This window comes from Tachysurus fulvidraco, chromosome 8 (genome assembly GCF_022655615.1).
Source record: "Tachysurus fulvidraco isolate hzauxx_2018 chromosome 8, HZAU_PFXX_2.0, whole genome shotgun sequence".
Classification (NCBI taxonomy): domain Eukaryota; kingdom Metazoa; phylum Chordata; class Actinopteri; order Siluriformes; family Bagridae; genus Tachysurus; species Tachysurus fulvidraco.
Genome location: NC_062525.1, coordinates 10,928,513 through 10,950,422, shown reverse-complemented (window position 1 = coordinate 10,950,422; position 21,910 = coordinate 10,928,513). Strand labels below are relative to the sequence as shown.

The window sequence follows — 21,910 nt, the reverse complement described above, 5'->3', positions numbered from 1 at the left end:
TAGCCTTGGCGTCCTGCACTACTGAGCATTACCAAGTTTACACACTTGTGTCCTGCCCCACTCTCTATGCAACACATGTCGCATGTGCTTTCATTCATACTAATCCATCTTAAACGTCTGACGTAGATGAATGGGAGGCTCCCAAGTGGAACAACTACAGAGACAAGGGATTATGAAAAGGATTTTCCTTGCCAGTGTCTTCATATTGCTGAAGAGCAGATAACAGCTTGTCTTGACTGAGTGTATGCAGTCCGCCAATGACAACAGCTTCCATGCCTGGATATCCTGTAGCATCCCAGGAGACTATAAAATGCCACAATTCTTTTACAATCATCTATACTTGTGATGAAAGCACCTGTACCTTAATTTGAGTCCAAGTCATCATGTGTTTGTTATACTTTTGCATGATTCTGCCTGTCAGAAGTGACCAAAGCAGTCCAAATACGGATTATAAAGGCTACGTTTTTTATGTACAAGACTCATGAGGTGGTAAAAACTGGACAACAGCCCTGCCAACTTTACACATTGCACATAGATCTTATGTAAACATCAGTACAGGCTAAATTGTATTTAAAAAATATGCAACACTATCTAAACCTGTATCTAATGTGTTCTTTTTTCCTACATAAATAATTAATCACATAAACCCCACTGAACATGTTGTGGAGGTGTTGTTATCTGACACTCCTGGTAGCCAGGGATTAGGGTTACAATGAGAAGGAAGAAATAAAAAAAAAAATCACTCAATATTTGCCAATATCTTCAGTAATTATATTGTATCATATAATACTATACATATTAATCACCATTATATGATACCATATAATTAGTGCAAATATTAAGTGATATATAAATAAAATAAATATTTAAAATCCACCCTGCATGAAATATACTGTACAGTGTTGCTTTTGATGTTTGAAATTCATTTAAAAAGTCTTTTGCAAAGCTGCCTTCTGTTTTTAAACCATTCATTCATTCATTCATTCATTTATTCACTGTAAGCACTTTATTCTGTTAAGGGTCACGGTGAATCCAAAGCCTATCCCTGGAAACACTAGGCATTAGCATGTGATGCCTGGGCATGTGAAACTCCAGCAAGAGCTTTGAGACAGCAATGCTACCACTTGTTCCAGTGTGCCACCCCCTTTTCACTCAACCACAATTACTTTGCGATTCATTATAATTCACACATTATGCATTAGTGAAATGGCAACCATTATTCTACACAGTCCCTCAATGTTACACCAAGCAAAGCAGAAATAATTTTTTACTTCTTTAAGGTTTAAACAGCCAGTTCTGCCTGACAATATGTCATACCAGTAATCTGACATCTGACTTGTTTTGACACTGTTTATTAAAGGTAACTTTTAGTGCAAAGTGAGCACAGAGAGAGAAAAAAGTCAGTCAATGAATAAGTCAGTCATCTACAGTATGGGTCTATGTAAGGAGTGGCCAGAAAGCTCTCCTGTGTTCTTTAATGAAATGATGTTAGAGAGAAAACAACACATTCATACATGCACATACACACTAGAATTGCTAGGTGCTTATATTAATATCCAGGAGTCTTTCTAAATTTAATCAAAATTCATTTTGCATCAAGCTTCTATTTTGCTGACCTCCGGGAAAACATCTCCTTTAATTAAGCAACGAAGTTAGACAGAAATATAGATTAGGGATTTCTTGCATGCATGTGTGTCAGATATAATCCGTCATAATGAGCTGGTTGCACTTAATAGCATGTTTTCATCATGGATTTTTTTGTAATTTGTTTTTGAAACGTGCCGTGTGGGAGGAAGGTGGGTTGTGGGTTGTGGGTTGTGGAGTAGGAGAGCATCTTGACTCACCATGACACAGTCACTCAGCCAAGAAATCAGAGCACTTCAAAGCCAGCCACCAAGCAGCTAGACTATTGCATGAAAAGTAATTAGTATTTCATGCAATTATAGACCTTATAAGCTTCCATTATTTAAGACTGCAATTCAATCAGCACTGTCCTGCTAGAGCCCTTTTAGGACAACAAATACAATGTCATGGTGATGCTACCAACCTGAACATTCACCTTCAAGTGATGTTTAAGTTAGAAACATCACTTGAAGTTGAATGTTTAGGTTCATAGCATCACCAGACACGCACACATGCAGTCTATATTACTGTGTGTAATTACAATGTTGTAATATGTTGTTTAAAATGTAAAATAAAATTCTCCCCATGTCCTTTTTCTTCTGAAGCATGCTATGGATTAGAAAAAGCACAAGGAATGATCACTGAAATTCAGGAATAGTTCTACATAACATGTATTAGGTAACAGCCTGAAATGTTGCTCTTTTTTTGTCTCACTGTGTAAGCTGCTGAGAAGACATGAAAGAACATGGCTGACCCGTCTTCCTTATCTCTATATCTTACAAAAAATAGGCGAAGGGATATTAAAAGTAAATGTCAGGGAGCACTATTCATCTTGTGAGAATTTTTGAAGGATTGAATGTAATGCTTTTTACTTAAAATTATTTCTAAAATAATCTTTATTGTTTTTTTTATTTAAGTCTCCATTTTCTTTGATGGAAATGAATAAAGAACATTTATAATAAAAAAAAAAAGGCCCTCTTTGGAGATATGAAATCTGGTAGAAATTTCTATGATAGAAATTTGTCATTTGTTTTTTTTTCCAACAAATCATACAAGAGTTATGACCCAAAAGAGATGGACTGGAACTTGAGAGTTGGGCTGTCACTCAAATATGAAAATAAGACATAAGAACCGTTATAGTTGTGATTGCAAAGCATGTGCTGATGGCATCAGTATGACTAACCTAGGATGATTCATGTAAGATCCACTGTTTTACTATGCCAAGTCAAATACTGTAATTTACCGTTTGGGTAGTTGTAGTAATGCTGAGTTTCTAAATCATATTAAATTAATGAATCCCATAAACAGCATATGACCAAAATATATCTGTACTTGTTAGAGGGCCTTTCTTAAATGTCTGCAGCAAATTTGCAAGCATAAAATTGTGTAGAATGTCTTCAGCATTACAGTTATGTTGTAGCATATGCTGTAGCATTACACTGGAAATAAAGAGCCCAAATGTATTCCAGTATGAAACAGAAAAACATAGAGGTCCATAAAGACATTTGCCTAGGTTGGTGTGAGAGAACATGAATGGATTAAGCCCTGAACTCAACCCACTAAACACATTTGGGATGAACTGAAATGGCAAGTGCACGCCTTCAAGCTTTGCATCAGTGCCACTAATGCTCTTGTGACTGAATGAGCACAAATCCTTACAGACATGTTCCAAAATCTACTAGAAAGTGTTCCCAGAACAGCAGAGGCTGCTATAACAGCAAAAGTGGACAAACTCTGTGTTAATGCTTTTAGAATGGCTACAAATGTGTGGTATTGTCACAACCAGGGAAGGAAGGAGACGGACCCGTACACAGGATACAATAGCTTCAAAGGAATTGGGTTTAATAAATGATAAAGACAAATACAGTAAAATGATGAGGACTAAAATAAAACAAACGACGACACTTAACAATTAACGAGGGTAACTTAACGTAACCAATGAATCCGCGCCTCCATCGGCAACGTGGCTCACATTTATACAACAGACAATGATGACACAATGAGGAACAGGTGTGGAGACAGGGAGGAGCAGACGAAGGCGGGGCAGACACGTGACGAGGAACAATAACAAACACACATGGCCGAAAGTCCGGGCTGATCCCTGACAGTTATGGTCAGGATTTCACTTACTTTTGGCTGTTTGTTATTTATGTTAGTTATTATTTGGTAAAAAAAAATATATTGCTCTCATTTTAAAGCCTGAAGAAGGTCCTGTAAATGTACTTTTCTTTGGAGAACTAAGAAAAATAATTTCCTTAAGTGATACAGTGCATTTCGATTAGTTAGAAACATGATTTAAATTGTCTTCATGATCTTCATGATTAATGGTCTTCATGATCTTAATGTCTTATCACTCTATTTGTTTACTAAACATTTTTTAACTTTAGTTTACAGTTAATGTTTACAAAATCATCAATAATCTTATCACAGAGCTGAACTCTTTTAGAGCTGAACATTTTACATGTCATTAATTTAAGGTATAACATGTTACAGTACATGTGTGTATTGGAAAATTATAACTTTTAGGATGATAGGATATGACCCAAAGTTATGTTAACAAATAATAATGTTTATTTTAAACATCCAAAATTTAAGTTCCTGTGTAACTTGTTAGAACAGAAATGCTTGTGTATTGCATTGGAATGAGTGTATTAGCCCTTACAGTCAGAGCCATGCTTCTATAGAAGTGTAATCAATATATGATCATTCGGATTCAAACATCCAACAGAGCTGTGTTATGAAGCTTAAACATTAGATAATATGTTGAGATTCAGCTGACAAGCTTGTTCATGACAGTCTGAAAATGTTGTGTAGTTTGTCTATACAAGATTCTCCAAATCAATTTGAAATTACAATGACCACAATATCCACCATTTTCATTCTGTTTGTATTCATAAAATATGTATAAGTGTTTGGAACTGTTCCAACTGACTGAATTAACCGGAACGTCATGCTTTAACAAGCAACATAAGCAATTGTTCAGGGATTTGAATTTCTACTGTGACAATTTCAGTACATTAAAATGCTAATGAATTTACAGACATATTTAACAGTTGGCATGGGTGAGGAAACCATGTTCCACAAGCTTTACAAGTCTGAGAAGGGAGTACAGACAGCTGTACAACCAATACTTCATAGCTGTCAACATTCACTCAACCCTTTTAAGCTTAGTGTTCCACAGTTCTGCTGCACTAAACTAATTGGATATGTAACACTCATCGATCATGGCCAACTGTTGCATAAACAAGAAATATGGGCAGCTAAGGAAAATGAATGCTGCAAATTCATTATGTGTAAATGACTTGAATTCACTACAGTTTTAATAATCTTATGTGTGTCAGTATTTCAGAAATGAGAAACAAATGAATGATGTATTTCTTCTAAACAGCGTCATTGCAAGAATGTTTAAGACAAAAGCACCTGTCATCAATATTAAAGCTTGTGGCTTTTTATTCTATTGTATACGATATGCCTTGTTTAAACACATTTACCCATGAGCATACAATATTAATGGTTTGCAAGAGGAATCTTTAAGGTGCATAAGAGATATAAGTAAAGTACATGTACACTACCTTTCCTACATACTGTGCATCTGGTCCAATGTGCTCCTCCAGTACAAAGAACTGGTTCCATATCCATCCCCGCTTTGGTCTGTGGTGGACTTCTGTCTCCCCATCTTTTGTATGGTTGTGACTGTGAGTAAGGTTATGATTTCTGGAGATCAACCTGGCCTGTCCGTGATGACTTGCCCCATAGCCTCTTTCCAGGAAGCAGAGACAGAGAAGCACAGGGCACAGACAGGAAGTTGGACTCACCCTCATGATGAGTATGTACAATATCTCCAGTATTCCAGTATTTTCCCCAAAGTATCACAATATTCCAAATGATAGAGATATTCCAGAAGCAAGTATATTCCTATGGATAAGGCCTATCATCTGCTTCATGAGCTTCTTTTTTCATCCACCCCTACTCTGTTGCCCTTGCAGCTGTAGCCCTCCTTTGGTGCTATTTTACAAAGATGAGATCCAAGAAGAGAGAAGGGCCAGAGTCAGAGGTCCAGAAAGCTTTTATGATGCTCATGTTTCAGTCATCCATATCAGCATGGCCGCACAAATGCATTTACATAATGGACTCACAGGACTTTTTCTTCAGGAAACAATTGGTATTGGGTTTAGAAAGGTTTTAGCAAAGTTGTGCAGAGACACAGGCCATCTTGAGATACCTACAGAAGGAAAAAAATGAATTACAATAATGAGACAACAAGTTAGTTGTCTAGTATCCTAAGGAGGATAGTACACAGAACACTGAAACGCATATTCATGGATACAAAAAACTCACAGTATGTCCGCAAACACGTTTGCATCTTCAAAAACTGGGAACACACACATGCCCAAACTGTACTATGAACAGTACTTAAAGATGATTTATATATATGTTTTGATCTGGGAATCCAAATCGTCCCATGCTCGTAAAACAGTGCATTTGTCCAGGGATGCCTTTGAGCTTTATTAAAAAACCAAAACATACCTTAACTAAAGTTCCCCCTTCGGTTTATACTTTCCTGAACACAAACATTTGATCTTGATTAAATCTGAATGATTTCAATCGATAGAATCTGAGTAGTTTGTCTCAAAGTGCTTTGAAATGTCCATACAGATATACAGAGTGAATTGATTTTAAGAATATAAACATTTAAACAATTGCAGCTTTTTATTTCTTCCAGGATAAAACATTTGTTAATTTGAGATGAATTACATTATCTTTTTAAACAATTATATGCTTATATAAGACATTGTATGACAACAAAATCCAGCTCTTATAGTAAACCAAATGTGATTTATATAAGCTCAAGTCTTTTGCATTTCCAAATTGATAATTAATTACAATATATAAAAATTAAAAATTATATAAGGATTAAAAAAGCCAAGATAAAGTACAAATAGGAAATCATTTAAATGGAAGTGAAACAAAATAATGCAAAATGCAGAGAGAAGGGACGTTAAGGTTAATCTTTCAGCAATGCATTAATAACACTGAAAAAAAAAACTTTCTTCACATTTTATTTATGACATTGTGAAAAAAAAAGAACTTTGTTATTCAGTGAGGATTAAATTAGATTTTGGCAGTTTGGAAAGTGTGGAAAAGCTGTCAGCTTTTCATTCAGTAGGCTGTTAGTCTGATTGTAATTAATACACCTCATCATATCTAGCCTTTTCATCCCAAACACCAAACTTCTCTGTTTCCTTGGCACCTGCCTCTCAGCTATGATGCTAAAGAAACAGCAAGTTTGTAAGAAATGGAGGTTCAAAGAACAATATCAATGGAGCAAACAAACTGCCTACTAGCAAAGGTGAAATGTAGAGATGTGTGTGTTTGTGTAAATGAGAGAGAGAGAGGAATTGTTTATATGACATATAAAGATTGTGAAGCACATAAAAAGTGGAGCATGGCGAGAGGAACAATAACTTAAACATGTTTGAAATAGAGAAAAGGAGTAATGAGACAGGCAACATTAAAAATATATTTATATAAATAGCTAATATCAGCATGGAGGAGGAGATCCTATACGGATAATATCCTTGATAAATGAAACAATAAGCAATACATTTATTAATCTGTTTAGGAGATGAAGCCTAGATGTAAAAAAAAAAAAGTGTACAAAAGTAGAAACACGCACAGAAGTGAGACAAAAGTGCTGGGGTGGGGTTCGACAAAGAGGGGTGAGAAAAGTCTCACATTTTCCCACAGTATGCTTATTGTAGCTAATGTAGACTAACTGCCAAACGTCTCTCAGCCTCTACTGTGAAATATGCACAAACAGGTGCTTGTTCCTACACACACACACACTCACGCACACTCACACACGCTCACACACATACACAACGAGAGAGAGAAAAAAAGAAAGAAAGAGTCAGAGGAGAAAGATGAAATTCAAATGCAGTCAAATATCCGTATATATTCATGGCAGATTCTGAGTGAACATCTTTTATTTTCAGACAACTGCACATGGACAGAAATGCTGTGAAAGGCATCTTGTATTTTTGGTCATCTACAACTGTCAGACGCAAATAGATGTGCAAGAAAAAAAATGGCAATTTTTTTGCACTCTATTGAGAAGCGGGAAACTGCTTGAATTAGATTATTCATTATGTTTCCTTCCATGAGTGATATCTTGACTCACTCTCATCTCCTTTCTCCACATCTTGTCAAATGTGGTTATGAGGGACTTGGTTCTGCTTAAGATTTTGCTCATGGTGATTTTAATGGTTCCACCTGCAGTTTTCCCTCCACACTGCCAGAGGGAACCATCACCCGAATATTAGCAGTTCTAGGGCACCATGTATCTTCCTGTGCTGTGGGACATATAAACAAAATCTCACACTTTTGTACATCCTGAAGTATTGCTACATTTGCTGCCTTACCAAGCTGTTTGTCATTGCATACCTTGTTTGCTTTCCATGTATGGTCTAGTGTTCCCTTATCTCAGGTTTTGTTCTTTGTATTTGTTTGCACCGTGGACTGCTCCGTTGGTATTTTCTATTATTGTATTATTGCCTGTTTCCCGGTTTTGCCCTTGCCATATGTTTTGAAATATTCTGCCGGTGATTCTTCAATGAATTTTTGCACATGGATTCCACTCCATTTGATCCTGCCTCTTCTTTACAGAATACATCGCCTGACGAGAATTGAGCTGAGATTATTTGACTTCAAGAACTGATGATCGAACATGGAAATAGCTGCATACCACCGGCTGCTAGTCGCGTAGCAGGGTACAAATGAATAGCAAACAATGCCCCTTACATGCACCATGCCAGCAAAAATGGTGCTCCTTGAGAAGTTTAATGGATCCACAAATAAATGCAAAGTTTTTTTTATGTCAATGTTGCATTTATTTTACCCATCACCCAGAGGATTATCAGAACGAAGCCACACAATATGCATTAGAAATATCTCTCCTCACAATCCAAACATTACAGTGGGCATCAGAGGTGTGGGACTGTGACTGCAGGTAAGAGGCTCCTTCTCCTAATTTTTGCAGCAAATAAGGAAGGTAACAAACAAAGTAACAAAAACAGCAAAAAGAGATGCTTTAGCTAGATGTCATGACCCCGGTACCGTTTCCTCCTACTCGGAACCCATAATTCCCCATCAGTCATCATTGCTCCTGTCCGATGGGAAATAATGGGTTAGATACAGTGTACTCAACAGACCACTTCCACCAAACAGTAAACATACCTCAGTCACTTCGCCACAGAATCATTCAATAGATCCCTGACAGCCACAGCTCAGGTGAATCACGGATTCATCGAACCACCATATTCATCCAATCTGACGGCAGAGAATTTGTTGATACCTGTTGGGTCTACGTCCAGTCACACACGCCACAACAACTGCCTATTAGACTTCTTGACCTTTTGCCTATACCCCAACATCTATGGTCCCACATAGAATTGGTCTTTGGTCCTAATTCCTCTAAAAAATTTATCACCTTTCACTCTCAAGCAAGAAGCTGAGCACCAGACACATTGGCACGTCCAAGTGAATCCAGTCACATACCACCTTGAACTCCCTCCAGAACACTGCATGTCCCCCTCCTTTCACAACTAATTGCCAGATCATAAATCTCCAAGAATGGATAAGGTGGATGTGTTAATATAGGTAGAAAACTGCTTTAATTAGATTATTAATTATGGTTGATTGCATGAGTGATGTCTTTACTCTCTCTTATCTCCTTTCTCCACGACTTTTCAAATGTGGTTAGTAGGGTCTTGGTTCTGCTTCAGATTTTAAAACATTAAACTTTACATGGTGAGTGTAACGGCAGTTCCCCTCCACACCACCAGAGGGAACCTGAATATTAGCCCGTCTAGGGCACCGGGTCTCTTCTCGTGCTGTAGGACATATAAACAATATGTCAATATTCTATTGAACACCATGCCTGTTTCCCAGTTTTACCCTTGCCTTGCATTTTGAAATTTTCTGCCCTTATACTCAGATAGTTTATGCACTAAATTAATCTATATACTTCAAGGTTCAGCAAGGTTCAGTGCGTGAATGGTCAAGCAGCATTTATTTCTCCAAGACGTATAATAGCTAAATACATATTTTATGAAGGGACAGAAACAAGAGAAACACTGCAAAATACTCAGTGTTAAAATACACCAATGGGGTGCACATACAGGTGCATCTCAATCAATAAGAAAGTCATTTGTTTCAGTAATCACACTCAAATAGTGAAACTTATTTTATAATATTGTATTATATAAATTTAGTACACACAGACTTTGTACACCAAGTCTTTGGTTCTTTTAATTCTGATGATTTTGGCTCACATTTAACAAAAACCCACCAATTTAAAAAAATTAGAATATAAGACCAATAAAAAAATATTTGTAGTGAATTGTTGGCCTTCTGGAAAGTATGTTCATTTACTGTATATGTACTCAATACTTGGTAAGGGCTCCTTTTGCTTTAATTACTGCCTTAGTTCAGTGTGTCATGGAGATGATCATTCTGTGGCACTGCTGAGGTGGTATGGAAGCCCACATGTCTTTGACAGTGGCCTTCAGCTCATCTGCATTTTTTTACCTCTTCTTTCTCATTTTCCTCCTGATAATACTCCATAGATTCTCTATGGGGTATTCAGGTTCAGGTCTGGTGAGTTTGCTGGCCAGTCAAGCACACCAACACCATGGTCATTTAACTAATTTTTGGTGCTTTTGGCAGTGGGGGAAGCTGCCACATCCTGCTGGAAAATGAAATCAGCATCCTTAAAAATCTGGTCAGCAGAAGGAAGCATGAAGGAAGCATGCTCTAAATTTCTTGGTAAATGGGTGCAGTGACTTTGGTTTTCAAAAAACACAGTGGACCAACAGCAGCAGATGGCATTACATCCCAATTCATCACAGACTGTGGAAACACTGGCCTTAAAGCAACTTGGGCTATGAGCTTCTCCACCCTTCCTCCAGACAGTTTTCCAAATGAAATACAAAACTTGCTCTCATCTGAAAAGAGGACTTTGGACCACGGGACAACAGTCCAGTTCTTCTTCTCATTAGCCCAGCTAAGAAGCCCCTGATGTTGTCTGTGGATCAGGAGTGGCTTAACAAGAGGAATACGACAACTGTAGCCAAAATCCTTGACACGTCTGTGTGTGGTGGCTCTTGATACCTTGACCCCAGCCTCAGTCCATTCCTTCTAAAGTTCACCCAAATTTTTGAATCGATTTTGCTTGACAAGCCTCTCAAGGCTGCGGTTCTTTCGGTTGGTTGTGCGTCTTTTTCTTCCACACTTTTTCCTTCCACTCAACTTTCTGGTAACATGCTTGGATACAGCACTCTGTGAACAGCCAGCTTCTTTGGCAATGAATGTTTGTGGCTTACCCTCCTTGTGAAGGGTGTCAATTACTGTCTTCTGGACAACTGTCAGATCAGCAGTCTTCCCCATGATTGTGTAGCCAAGCCTTGAACCAAATTGAAAGACCATTTTGATCAAATTTTTTTGATGGGTTTTTGTTAAATGTGAGCCAAAATCATCACAATTTAAAGTACCAGAGACTTAAACTACTTCAGTCTGTGTGTACTGAATTTATATAATACACAAGTTTCACTATTCGAGTTAAATTACTGAAATAAATGAACTTTTCCACGACATTCTAACTTATTAAGATGCATCTGTATATACTGTCAATCCGGATGTACATGATCAAAAGTTTCAATACTATAAGTGCCACTTTTTCCCTGGCGATGTTGCCATGTACAGTATTAGATTTACTTTTTCATTTTAGAGGAGACTACAGGTAGGCTTTACAACTTCTCTGCTTTCAAACAGGTTTACCGGCTGATTTTTACACCACACTTTCACTTCCCTTTTCTTTGATTTTGTTTTTTACCCTTCACATTTGCTGCTTATTCTTCTTCCACCTATTTCTCACGGTGCCTTCCATATTCATTTATTACTATATTACCTCCTCTGTTGAGTGTCGGAACTCTAAGTGCACTTTGTCTGTAGTGCACTATTTTATTAAGAAGTCTACCTAAAAACCAGCCAGCATGTATCAGAGACCCCATTAATATTTGATTTAGATTAGAAATGAAAAACAGGGGCTATGTGCCTTGTAAACAAATGATCTTGTTATGAATTTGGTGGTATTAATATTAATCCTGTATGTGTGTGTGTGTGTGGGGGGGGGGGGGGGGTTCTGGGGGTCGGGGGGGGGGGCATTATGAAAAAGACAGTACAACGTTTTTTTTTTTATGAGGAGAGGCTGATTGACTTGACCAAAGTCAGACTGCTGAAAGAATAGGAATATTCTTGCTTTCTATCTGAGTCAATGTACTGTAGGTGTTCACTCATGTTGCATTACTGCCATACATTTGTGAATAAAATTCCAGTTGTTTCCAAGGTTAACAGCAGCAGCAATTGTCATAAGGCAGAAAATAGACAAGAAGAAGAGGAAGCAAAGCTCAAGCTGTGAAACACACCTCTGATTTGATTTTCATTTGGGCTGATATTGCTCGGCTCATGTCACTGGATCATCTGTAACACATCATCAACAGTGATCGAGAGGGCACATACTGTATGAATTCAGCTGCAGGAGTAATGAATGGGAATGAACTGGATTATTTACTCTATCATGCTTTTTTCTTTTTGCCTTTGGAGGAAAAAGGAAAGGAAGTAGACTATGGACACACTGTCCAAACAAAATAGAAAATAAATCTTAAGTTAATGAAGTTTTAAAATATAAAAAGGTTTAATATCTCTTAGTTTGTACACATTTTCTTTATAAGTTATATATGTGTAGTAGGCAGGGAAACACATATAAATAAATAAATAAATAAATAAATAAATAAATAAATAAATAAATAAAACAACCTACCATGCTGCTGGTTAATATTAGATTTTAATCCTCCCATCCAAACTAGCTGGCATGCCTACTGTAACTGTAAGGAATGGTTGCTGGCATGCACTTGAAATTTGACAGCACTTGAAATTCTTAAAGAATTTCATGACTGAAATTTCAAAATATGATCTTTTGATCCATACTTATTGCTTCATCTGGATCACATTTCACTGTGGAATGACAGCAACAAGCTCATCCAAATCCCGATGATAGAAATCAGTTATAGCTCATTTATGTTTCCCAGGCATAACCTGGATCAGAGCTTACAGATGAACCACTACAATTCAAATGACACAAGCAGTGGTTGCATTTGTGTCTGACCCAGAGTCAAAAAAAAAATTTCAACACAACAACAACAAAAAATAAATTAAACTTATACTGTATGTGGCTACAATGGATCACTTTTAGCCCAATTCACCCTAAATCTAACTCGTATTTCTGAAGAAATCTATGGGTATTGGTCTATGTAGGTATCAAGCCAGCTCCAAATATAATAGATTCATTTAGCTAAGAGCTTGAGGCACAGAGGCTAAAGACAAATAGCTGAGTAAGTGTTTATGTGTGTGTACAAGTGCATTTCATCTTGATGAATCAAGCTGGTGGAAGGGGTGAATCTGAGTGTGGATATGTGTATATGTGTGTCAAGAGGGTCACTAAGTCAGTAATGTGTGAATAGATCGCTCCAGGGTGCATTTCTCATCTTATCTAGGACTAGAGAATCGATAGAGAGATGTTTTCAATTTCTGTCTCACTCTCTCTTTACCGCTCCATCATTTGCTTTCTCTTAACTAAACCTTGCCATTTTTACTACACAGTTCCATCTCATTTGAATTCACCAACAACCAGCTCTCTGTCCTTCTGACCCTCATCAGGACACTTACCCATATACACACCAACATGAGGACGTTCTCAGTTAAGCAATACGTTTTATTTATGAATTGACTTCTATGAAAAATATAAATATGCTTTTGTTTTCAATCATACCTAAAGTGTTTTAATAATTTCATCAAACTAAACATATTAAACAACAGAATCTATATGTTTATTTAATTTACCCAAAATTATGAATACCTAAATTAATTTGTTCACATTATTAAAACTAGCTCCATTTATTTCAACTCAAAAATAATTTACAGTATTTACAAATAACATAAGAAAGAAGAAACACACTTTACTGTGAATAAACAGAAACTACAGGTTTTATAATGTATATATCACTCATGTGCAGCAGTTCATATAGTAGACTCTCAAAGTGTACAGTATGTACACTGATAAAAGCAGTAACCTCTTTATTCCTCAGCACTAGCACTTTATATCTTCGACCACGCAAATACAATCACATGCTGCTCAAATATTACTAAATTTCAAGTTCTACTCTGGGCATAGACTATTCAGAAAATAGTACAAGTTGGTAGGTTTATAAAATGTACAGCGGTCAAGTGCCAATAGTGTTAAATATTTTTTAAATGGAATATTGATATGATGTACATTGGTTAAGGTGTTAGACTACTGATTTGAAGGTTGTGAGTTTAAATTTTAAAGACACCAAGCTACCACTCCTGGGCCCTTGTGCAAGGTCCTTATTCCTCAACTGCTCAGCTCTATAAAAGAGATAAATGTATATAAATCATTGCAACTAATAATTATTATATTTACAGTAAAAAAAACAATGTTCAATAAAAGAATTAATCATATAACAGACACTCTCATTTGAAGAAAAAAATGAAAGTCTTTTTACAGTACTCCAACAACGTAACAAAAATTTCTCAAGCCCAAGAATTTTTGATACTAGATATTTCTCCTCAGCCACTCTCAGGCTAGCTGGACCCCAGGGGAGCTCCAATGGACATAGTTTCTTTGCAAATGGAAATTCTGCATCTCATTTTTCAGTAGAGAATATTTCCATACTCCCCTAGGTGATGTGAACTCCCCACACATTCAGGCTCTGCTTTAGACATATGAATATACTGCAGGACCGTCATTGTGTCAAAGTTTTGGCCGTTTCTATTCAAATGCGTCAATAGAGCCTTATCAGCTTAGCAGGCATAATAAAGTTGGACAATAACAATTTTATATGCTTTTGCAATGTTTTATTAAAAAAATGCTTTTCTTCTAAGACCCTGTTAATGATAATGACTGCCATTTTTTTTGTGGTGAATATGCATCCAGAGCCATTCCCATCTAACTGAGATTTGTCATTATTCCAGGAATTACTTGGATAATCTTTTCTTCACAAATTAAATTAAATTCTTCTTTGTGATTATTGGAGAAGTCTGGTGGCACCGCAGAGAGCTGGAATAAACAGAAACTGCTGGTGGAGATGCAAGCTGTTAACCCTGAGAATAAATCTATCTATCTATCTATCTATCTATCTATCTATCTATCTATCTATCTATCTATCTATCTATCTATCTATCTATCTATCTGTCTGTCTGTCTGTCTGTCTGTCTGTCTGTCTGTCTGTCTGTCTGTCTGTCTATCCTATTTAAAGACAGATGTTTAAAGAACACTGGCACAAACATTTAAACACGAATCTCAGTAAACACAGCTCCTGCCTGTGTTAATCACTCGAACTCTAGAGATGAATAATATTAATGCAGCTCTGTTTATGTGCAAGCCTCAAGCAATGCCTCAACCTTGTTTACGATTATCTTAGAGCCCTTATATTTATAACAACTGACAAACCATTCAGACAACAGTGTAAACTCTACATTATGGCTAAATAGATGACTCTTTCTTTTCAACCTCTTTTTCGACTCATGCTCCTAAAACTGGAAGAGATGGCTGACTGATTCTAAATTGCTGCTTGAGAAATTCTTTTCAAATTGTTTGCAATGTGAACACTGCAATTTGAAAAAATGTGCATGTATACTGTGATCCCATCTGGGGTTTTGTGCTTGGGAGAGAAGAGATTCAGAATGCAGTCTTAGCAAAAGACAGGTGGTGTTAGACTCGTTGGCATAATACCCTGATCAGAGGCTGGCATCTGTGAACTCTGTAGTGGAGAGTTTATAAGACCACACTCATCATGCATAGAAATGAGATGCGACAAAGAAAAAGAATAACATTTCTTCAGTTTCGTCTAGTTAGACTAGCCTAATAATGTGCTGCTTATAAAACGAGGAGAAATTTCTTTCTTCTGCATAATCCGTCAGTAGATTAGGCATTTTTAGGCTAATATTTCCTGTAAACTACCTCTTGTTTTCTGTGGTCTTTCAGTCTTACACTCCTGTAGCCAATACGCAACGAGCATGTAATGAACCGACCCTTTCTTGTTTACGTTGATGTTAATATGTGTTTTGATTGTACTGTTGCATTTTTACAGATTTTAGTTTTTTTATTTTCCTGGCTTAGTTGGTTTGTTAATGTGTTGTGCATCTAAATGCTGTAAAGCATAAGAGAAGAGCAGAATTTTAGCTGAAATTGGTGATAAATGGCATTTCCATGAAGAGACAAGTTCAAGATTAAGCAAGAACAGATGAATCAATAAAAGTGTCACAGTTGTGCTGTAATAATGTTATTATGATCAGCAGGCTTGGAGGATAAAACACACAGTTGTTGTAATGATGTCTCCTGCAGCTTGCTAGTGCATTAGCCGGTTGGAGATGCATCACTCATGTTAGCACAGATTGGGTTTGAACATTACATTAATGGCAAAAACATAATCCTGAATCTCAGAGTAAACAAAACTCTACCTGTGTTAATCACTGGAGCTGAAGAGATTAATTATATTTATGCAGTATGTTTATGTGCTAGCTAATATTTCAGTCACAGTGCCCTTGGCTTTATAACAGCTGACATACAACTGCAGCATAATAGCAAAAGCTACTTATGGCAGAAAGAGGTTGCAGAATACTGTAATTCATCCTCTAGTCTCTCATGTAGGGAGTTGTTGACTTTATAAAGCAGTAAAAACAGTGAAGGGAACGACTAGAAAATGTAGGTAGATGCTAAAGAAAACAGGTTAAATGCACTTGTCAGTATGAACATATGAAATAGTAGACGATACATTCTCTCAAACCCACTCCCACCCACTTATGAAGCAATTTCTCCAACCGTCACTAGTACTGTAGAAGCACATTTGATTCCCCCGGTTGCACGTGATTATCCAATCACACTAGGAACAAGATAGAAAGATTTCCAGTAAGCTACTGTAGTCCTAGTATCCTACTCAGTCACTGAGCTATAAGAAGGACTGGTAAATCCAAAAAAGTTAATATGATACACATCATTATTATGCACACATATTCCACTGAATTATTTATTTATTTATAGCCTGTATATGGCTGATAAATGAAGTGTTGATTGAACTATTCTTTACTTCTGGATCCCCTGTAGCCTGGTTTGATTGAATTACTTGTCAACCAGCAAAACATTTTGTACAGCCCATATAGCTAAATAAAACGTGTAGGAATTTGCCATCATTTAACCTTAATTTCTGCTGCATAAACGTTCATTTTAGATTCCTAAATGTGAGAAAAGATTTGGCTTGTAAAAAATATTTCACAATATTTTAAGTAGTAGTTAAATAGTAGGAGACATATAAAAATCACATTGATTGTGCTAGCAAGGATTTAAATCATTCTTAATCTGAAATTAAAGGGCCAGATGATCCTCAACTGCAATGCTGTAATTGTATTAATTTTAATGTTTAATCTTAAATGTTACAAAGAAATTCGGGGCCTACAACCTGCACAAAATTGCGATCACTGTAATTGCATTGTTTCAATCCTCTGTTGTTTGGCATGTGCACACTATTTATACTGTGTTTCTTACATCTTACTATAATAAAAAAAATCTCTTTTTACATAGGAGTATTCTTACTGATCTAACGATAGGTAACTAAGATTAGATCCATAGCCCTGAAATCTCTCTCGTATTTCCTAGTTCTTTGTAAGTGCATGGTAAAAATGCTGCTTGAGGCTCAATCAATACACAGTCTCAACAGGTAGGAGCATTAGAAATGCTATCACCTGTGCAAAGTGAGTCAGCACTATGATCAAGTCTATAGCACAGCTTAAATGGAACCCCAAAAATTATACTTATTTTTGTGTGTATTTTGTAGTGAATGCTTTAAAATTATGCTGAATAATTTCTTTGCTCATGTCATGCATGACTGAAAGCGTTTTTGTATGATGCTGTCAACGTATGAACGACTGAGGACACCTGCTTTCAACAGCCAGTGATTAAAACTATTCCCCGCCAGGCGTTTTTACCACAATGAGCAACCACTCAATACAATAGAAGAACCATAAAGCTATATCAGACTATTAATAACAGTCACTGATAAGGGCTGAGTTAATGATAGATAATAAATGCATAACTCAAAGCCAATTAATGGTTAGGCTACAACTCCTGTTCACACATGAAGTCATGTATCGGTCTTCCAAGAAGCTCTGGAGTCACATTGTGTAATTTGAGCAATTGATTCAAATGTCACTTCTTAATAATGTTTCTGATTAAATATTAATGCATAATGCTTGTTTCAGCAACTGGAGCCCTGAATATCTTGGCTGACACCAACAACAAAATAATCCTCAATAGAAACTTTATTTTCCTTATGATTAGTAAATGAATTGGAGGTGAGTATGATTAGTAAGCTGAAAAAATTCGGAGTGTGATATCCAGATTTCTGGGAAATATTCTGGGGCATATGACAAACTGTTCCCACCATTATAAATAAAGACTCTTGTGGAATTTTGTATGCAAATTTTTAGATTACACATAAGGGACCAACCAAAGTGTTCCTAGATATTCATTTCTTTATTTTTATGGTTGTTAAATATTTAACTTATTTACACACCACACAATATCTGTTGTTTCTTGTACATAAATGAATAAAGAAATGAATATATTTGGAACAATTTGGTTTGTCCCTTAGGTGTAATCCAAAAAAAGTGTTGTTTCTTCATTCGTTTATGTACAAGAAACATATTGTGTGGTGTGTGAATGAGTTAAACATTTAACAACTATAATAAATAAAGAAATTTACAAAAATGAATGAAGAAACACTTTCATTTTGTTCCCGTAAAATGGTATCATACTGGGTAAGCTGTATTACCAGACACATTTTTTCTTTTCAAGGGCTGAAAGTAAACTGCAGGCATACTGAGGTGTTTGGAGTCAGTCAGAGAGTATGGTTGCTCTATTTATACTTCCTCACATATTTTCTGCCTATTATTACCTATCATTACATCTATTTCAGTGTAAAATTTAAAGGCTTATTATTAAGCTTAATACGTGCTGTACAGTATGTTGTGTTAGGCGTATGTTGTTTTTCTGATTTCCCATAAAGTGAAACAACATTAAAATATTTTCTAACCTACATTTCTAACATGAAGCTACTGTATAGGTGCCTGAGTCATATTTTTTGTAATAGACATCAATGGTGATGATATAACAGTGAGGTATTAAAATACTGAGGTATTAAAGGTTAAATGTCGGGTCTTTAATCAAAATTCGGATTTAAACATATAACTTCAAAATATTTTTATGGTGTGTGTGTGTGTGTGTGTGTGTGTGTGTGTGTGTGTGTGTGTGTGTGTGTGTGTGTGTGTGTGTGTGTGTGTGTGTGTGTGTGTGTGTGTGTGTGTGTGTGTGTGTGTGTGTGTGTGTGTGTGTGTGTATATTCTATAAGTTGCTCTGGATAAGGGCATCCGCCAAATGGCATAAATGTACATTTAAGTGTGTGTGTGTGTGTGTGTGTGTGTGTGTGTGTGTGTGTGTGTGTGAGAGAGAGAGAGAGAGAGAGAGAGAGAGAGAGAGAGAGAGAGAGAGAGAGAGAGAGAGAAGAATAAGCAGGTTGGAAGATAGTCTATAGTCACAATTTTGAATAGAGTGCGAGTTTGAGTTTCATAAGAACGGTTTAAGTATTTAAGCATCTGTCCATATAGAGCCTTTGCTTACATGCTTTCCCACTCTGATGATTCATCAGTGCAATATTGCTTTAGGGGACTGAGTTTAGTGAGTAAACAGAGTCGAAAGGTTAGGATCTCTCTAGGCATTGCTGAAAGACCTTGTTCAATGCTTTCAATCACATTCCAGTGACATTCAATTCCAATTCCCAGTTCCACTGAAACAAGCAGAGTTAAAGACTTATACATTTCAACTTAAAATATAAAAGATGGTCAGATGAGATTTAAAAAGAAAGAAAGGAGGCCAATTTAACAAATTTAATGAACAGGGATGTACGAATTACTGTGATCTGTTTAAGATACAAGGACTTTACATGAGAAGTCAAACATGCTGTGTTTGGAGTTAAGCATGGACATAGGTTTTGTATTGTTTTTGTTTATATTCTTATCTTATGTATAATGTTAGTTTCTGATTGAGGAACGAGAATGAAATGCTAGGTATGATTGATTGGAAATCACTTAGGCTATTTTTACATACTGACTTGCCTTATTATGCTTATCTATAAGTAGGCCAGTTGTGTGTTGGTTGCCTGAGGGGGTTATGTAAGGCAGGACAGTGCTTTCCCCACAGAATACTCTCCACTGCCTGCTACTGCATTACTGAATGCTCTTCCTAGTCTCAGCTGAATCATTTTGGAACTAGGGAAGTCAGGAAGGACAGATAAATCGTTCTCCACTTACTGAAGACTGAAAAGCAGGCGAACGCTACCACTATTGCTCTTGCAGTCTTACGTCTTTCACAGATCACACAATCAACAGTTCTTGGGATCCAGTGACATCTGCTCTTTCATGCATTTCACGGTAAACAGCCCTCCCTCTGTGCGTGTTGTGTGTATGTCTGTGTGTGTTGTGTGTATGTCTGTGTGTGTAAGAGAGATGCATACATATCTTAGATGTGACAATGAGTTAAAGTAAGGAAATATTGGCAGTGCTTCTGTGTGACAGAAAAATAATCACACACACACACACACACACACACACACACACACACACACACACACACACACACACACACACACACTTAACAGCAGTCTAATGACAAACATTTAGTATCCATCTGTGCTGTATTGCTTTATGCATAAGAACTTAAGCTTCCCATCATGAGTGCACAAAAGAGTGGATAAAACACTTGCCAAGTGTATATATATATATATATATATATATATATAATATATATATATATATATATATATATATATATATATAATGCACCAGCACAAACGTGTGTTTCAGTCTGGATAAGAGCATAAGAAGCCTAATAAGCTGCTTCTGTGCAACAGACTTATCGCATAAATCAGCACAGTCATGAGCACACAGATACACATATCACATACACACACATACACATACACACAAGTCCAAAGAAAGCACAGAAACTCCAAAGAAACATTCATGCAATATAACACATGTAATCTGTGAAAACCACATATATACATTATCTATCCTTGTTTCACACTCGTTTGCTCTGCTGACATGCTTCCCAGATCACTGATGATAAATATGAACATACTTTATTTTCAGTTCCTGACTTATTCGGTCTCTCATATTTAACCCTGATGTCTCGCAACATACCTCTCCATTTCCCCCCCTTACAAAGTGCTACATGTCTATCTGTCTTCATCAAGTACTGTATACTGATCTGTCTATACTTCTATTTGTATGTGCACAAGCTCCGATCGAGTCTCTCAATATTCCGAATGTGTTATCAGACCAGCTGGCAGCTGTAGTGAAATAGAATATGTTATGCTATACCTCACAAGATGGTTCCAGAAAAGCATTTCCTCTTCCACTGAATGTCCAACTCCAGTTTCTGTGCCTCTCGCACCATTTCCCTTGTGCTGCTCTACTCCCCAAATGAGACGCGCTCCGTTCCGTGCGCTGCGCGCGTGTGTGCGTCTGAGTGTGTGAGAGCGCAAGGGAGAATCCTCCCTGACTCTTCCATTGCTGCAGCTTAGCGCTCGGATTGGACGTCTCAGAGCTCACTGGGTGCCCATCATGCCTGCACCAGCACCTCTCTCTCTCTCTCTCTCTCTCTCTCTCTCTCTCTCTCTCTCTCTCTCTCTCTCTCTCTCTCTCTCTCTCTGTGTGTGTGTGTTCACAGATTTTGTCAACACTTTCAAATCTCACATATTTTCTGCTTCTCATCTGCGTTATTACACAGTGCAATTCTAAAAGCTGTTCCACATTTTTTATCGATGTATTTGTCTTATTTCCTCATTTCTTACATAAGCTTTGACACATCTCTCTCTCTCTCTCTCTCTCTCTCTCTCTCTCTCTCTCTCTCTCTCTCTCTCTCTCTCTCTCTCTCTCACACACACACACACACACACACACACACACACACACACACACACACACACACCCTATCTTTCCTCCTCTTGTGACTTTCCACAGGTACACTAAAGGCTAGCGGCAACCTGGCTCACTCTGTGCCTTCCCTCTCATCTGATCCAAAGGGAAATGTAATGAA

At 37.0% G+C, this 21,910-nt stretch overlaps 1 protein-coding gene across 1 annotated transcript in view; it reads right to left on the bottom strand.

The window, feature by feature from the left end:
• LOC113662541 (cadherin-18) overlaps nt 1-21,383 on the bottom strand; it is an 87,207-nt gene extending 65,824 nt beyond the window's left edge. Inside the window, exons 1-2 of the mRNA XM_027177463.2 lie at nt 21,193-21,383; nt 5,196-5,845 (exon numbers count right to left, since the gene is read on the bottom strand). Coding sequence (XP_027033264.2) covers nt 5,196-5,444 — 249 coding nt within the window. The 5' untranslated portion in view covers nt 5,445-5,845; nt 21,193-21,383. The remainder of the gene's footprint in view (nt 1-5,195; nt 5,846-21,192) is intronic.
• Between the last annotated feature and the right edge of the window lie 527 nt (nt 21,384-21,910).